Consider the following 1,232-nt stretch of genomic DNA (forward strand, 5'->3'; position numbering starts at 1 on the left):
CACTCTGCCTTTTATGTTTCCATTACACAATGCTCGCTCAGGCTTCACAAGCGTGTCTTCCTAATACTGTTACCGGAGAGAATGCAGTAAACGTCCCACTGGGTCTTTTAGACGTTAACTGACTTTCAGGGGGCTCAAAACAGGTTACCCTTTGGATTTTCCGCGGCTCACCGCCACATGAGACAACATTGATACACAAATCTTCACACACGAGAGGAAGATCATCTACGTCTGACTGTGGTTGAACATGATACTCAAATGTTTGTTGAAAACTCTTCGCGGGCCAAAACTGATTTCGCCTTCTTGAGGTTCGTCAGCTAGGCACAATCACCGAGTCCCCGCCAACCATGTGTTTTACTTGGGCACCAGATTGTAAGCAGCTGGCCGAGTACACTCATTGGCGAATTAAGTTGGTGTTGACGAGAGGCTGAACTGAAGAGTGTTACCGGCTGTAAGCTACCGAAGCGATATCTAGATTATCGTACCAACTGAAACACAAGGCAGCCTTTGTACAGCACAATCAGAATATCCGAAACGAGATTCAGTTGAGTTTCCCATTGACAGCAACTCAACTTGCGATAGAGTGTACTTCGAGACTGTGTTGGAATGAATGCTGCTCCATCCGATACACAACTAAGAGGCCCCACGTGCAATCTCCAGAATGGTGACTTGTCTGTAAAGGAACTGAGGTCCATTCTTGTTCCCTTGATTAGAATCTACAAGCCGGGCACGTTACGTCACAAACCAGTCGTATACTTCTGCTTTTGAACTGCCACTGATTGTGTTGGTGTGCGGGGGAATCTGGTTCCAGTGAACCCAAAAAAGTGCTATCTGAGGACATTGTCATTAATATAAAAACAGTGCCCCCAAAGTACATTCTAGAAACAAAATTAATGTATCCGAATTGAACTGCTGGTGAGTCCCAGCAGGCACAAAATCAAAACCAATATTTACCTTGGAGAATTGAAGCGGGATATTGGGTGAATTGAGCAAATTCATCGCCACTTCTTCGTATTCAGCCTCCGCTCTTCTGTGAAGTAAAAAGGAACAGAGAGATAATAAAGGTGAGACGTAGGTTGAAATGCGGTCCTACAAAACCACACGATGCAAATCTTAACAGATTGATGTTGATCCTAACATGAACTAACTACAGTAGATGAAAGGACCGACCAGTTAAGTGGTGAAGGAGTATTCGACAAACGATGACCGGTTTCGTCCTTCTGAAGGCTTGT

General features: G+C 44.7%; 1 protein-coding gene across 1 annotated transcript in view; it reads right to left on the reverse strand.

The window, feature by feature from the left end:
- The window catches only part of T265_14673 (hypothetical protein), a gene marked incomplete at both ends in the record, with an annotated part of 40,029 nt that overhangs the window by 869 nt on the left and 37,928 nt on the right, over positions 1–1,232 (reverse strand). The window contains one exon of the mRNA XM_009174700.1: positions 955–1,030. Coding sequence (XP_009172964.1) covers positions 955–1,030 — 76 coding nt within the window. The remainder of the gene's footprint in view (positions 1–954; positions 1,031–1,232) is intronic.

This window comes from Opisthorchis viverrini (assembly GCF_000715545.1).
Source record: "Opisthorchis viverrini unplaced genomic scaffold opera_v5_241, whole genome shotgun sequence".
NCBI classification, from domain to species: Eukaryota; Metazoa; Platyhelminthes; class Trematoda; order Opisthorchiida; family Opisthorchiidae; genus Opisthorchis; species Opisthorchis viverrini.